Source organism: Penaeus monodon, chromosome 25 (genome assembly GCF_015228065.2).
Source record: "Penaeus monodon isolate SGIC_2016 chromosome 25, NSTDA_Pmon_1, whole genome shotgun sequence".
Lineage (NCBI taxonomy): Eukaryota > Metazoa > Arthropoda > Malacostraca > Decapoda > Penaeidae > Penaeus > Penaeus monodon.
Window position 1 is genome coordinate 38,148,072 of NC_051410.1, and position 652 is coordinate 38,148,723.

At 46.9% G+C, this 652-nt stretch overlaps 1 protein-coding gene across 1 annotated transcript in view; it reads left to right on the plus strand.

Moving 5' to 3' along the window:
* LOC119589224 (low-density lipoprotein receptor-like) overlaps positions 1–652 on the plus strand; it is a gene marked incomplete at its 3' end in the record, with an annotated part of 4,381 nt that overhangs the window by 2,491 nt on the left and 1,238 nt on the right. The window contains 2 exon segments of the mRNA XM_037937829.1: positions 24–149; positions 461–574. Coding sequence (XP_037793757.1) covers positions 24–149; positions 461–574 — 240 coding nt within the window.

The following is a 652-nucleotide window of genomic DNA, read 5'->3' on the forward strand; positions in this document are numbered from 1 at the left end:
AACGACATTCCTTCCTCCTCCAGCCGTCAACCATCCGCCGTGTCCCGAGGGCAGCTTCCAGTGCCCTGACGGAGGACCTTGTATCCTAAACCAGTTCATGTGTGACGGATACAGGGACTGCTATGGATCCGAAGACGAGATGGGCTGCAGTAAGTGTCCCTCTAATACCCATGTGTGGATTACACAATGAAATGATTTCCTCGAAGTGTTTGGGGAAAAAAAAGAAAGAAAGATTACGTAATCTAAGAATTTCCTGGAAGAGTAAGGGGCTGGGGGGGGGGAGTTGGTTAATGAAATTATTTACTAGAAAAGTAAGGAACCCATTTGTAAGATACGTATCGACATGATTCTTAGAACAGTGAGGACTTCCACGTGAACTGCGTAACGAAATGATTCCTAAAAGAGTAAGGAATAATGCCATGTATCTGTAATATTCACTCTGTCATTAAATCTCACTCAGCCTCTTGCAACGGCGGCTTCCACTGCGATGACGACACCTGCGTCTACGAGATCTACATGTGTGACGAGAGGGAGGATTGTCCCAATGGGGAGGACGAGGCGGCCGATGACTGTGGTGAGAGACGGCGCTGCGTTGGGATAGCTTTGTGGGATGGATTTTTTGGTGTTGTTCTTTTTTCGGTTTCTGTTTACT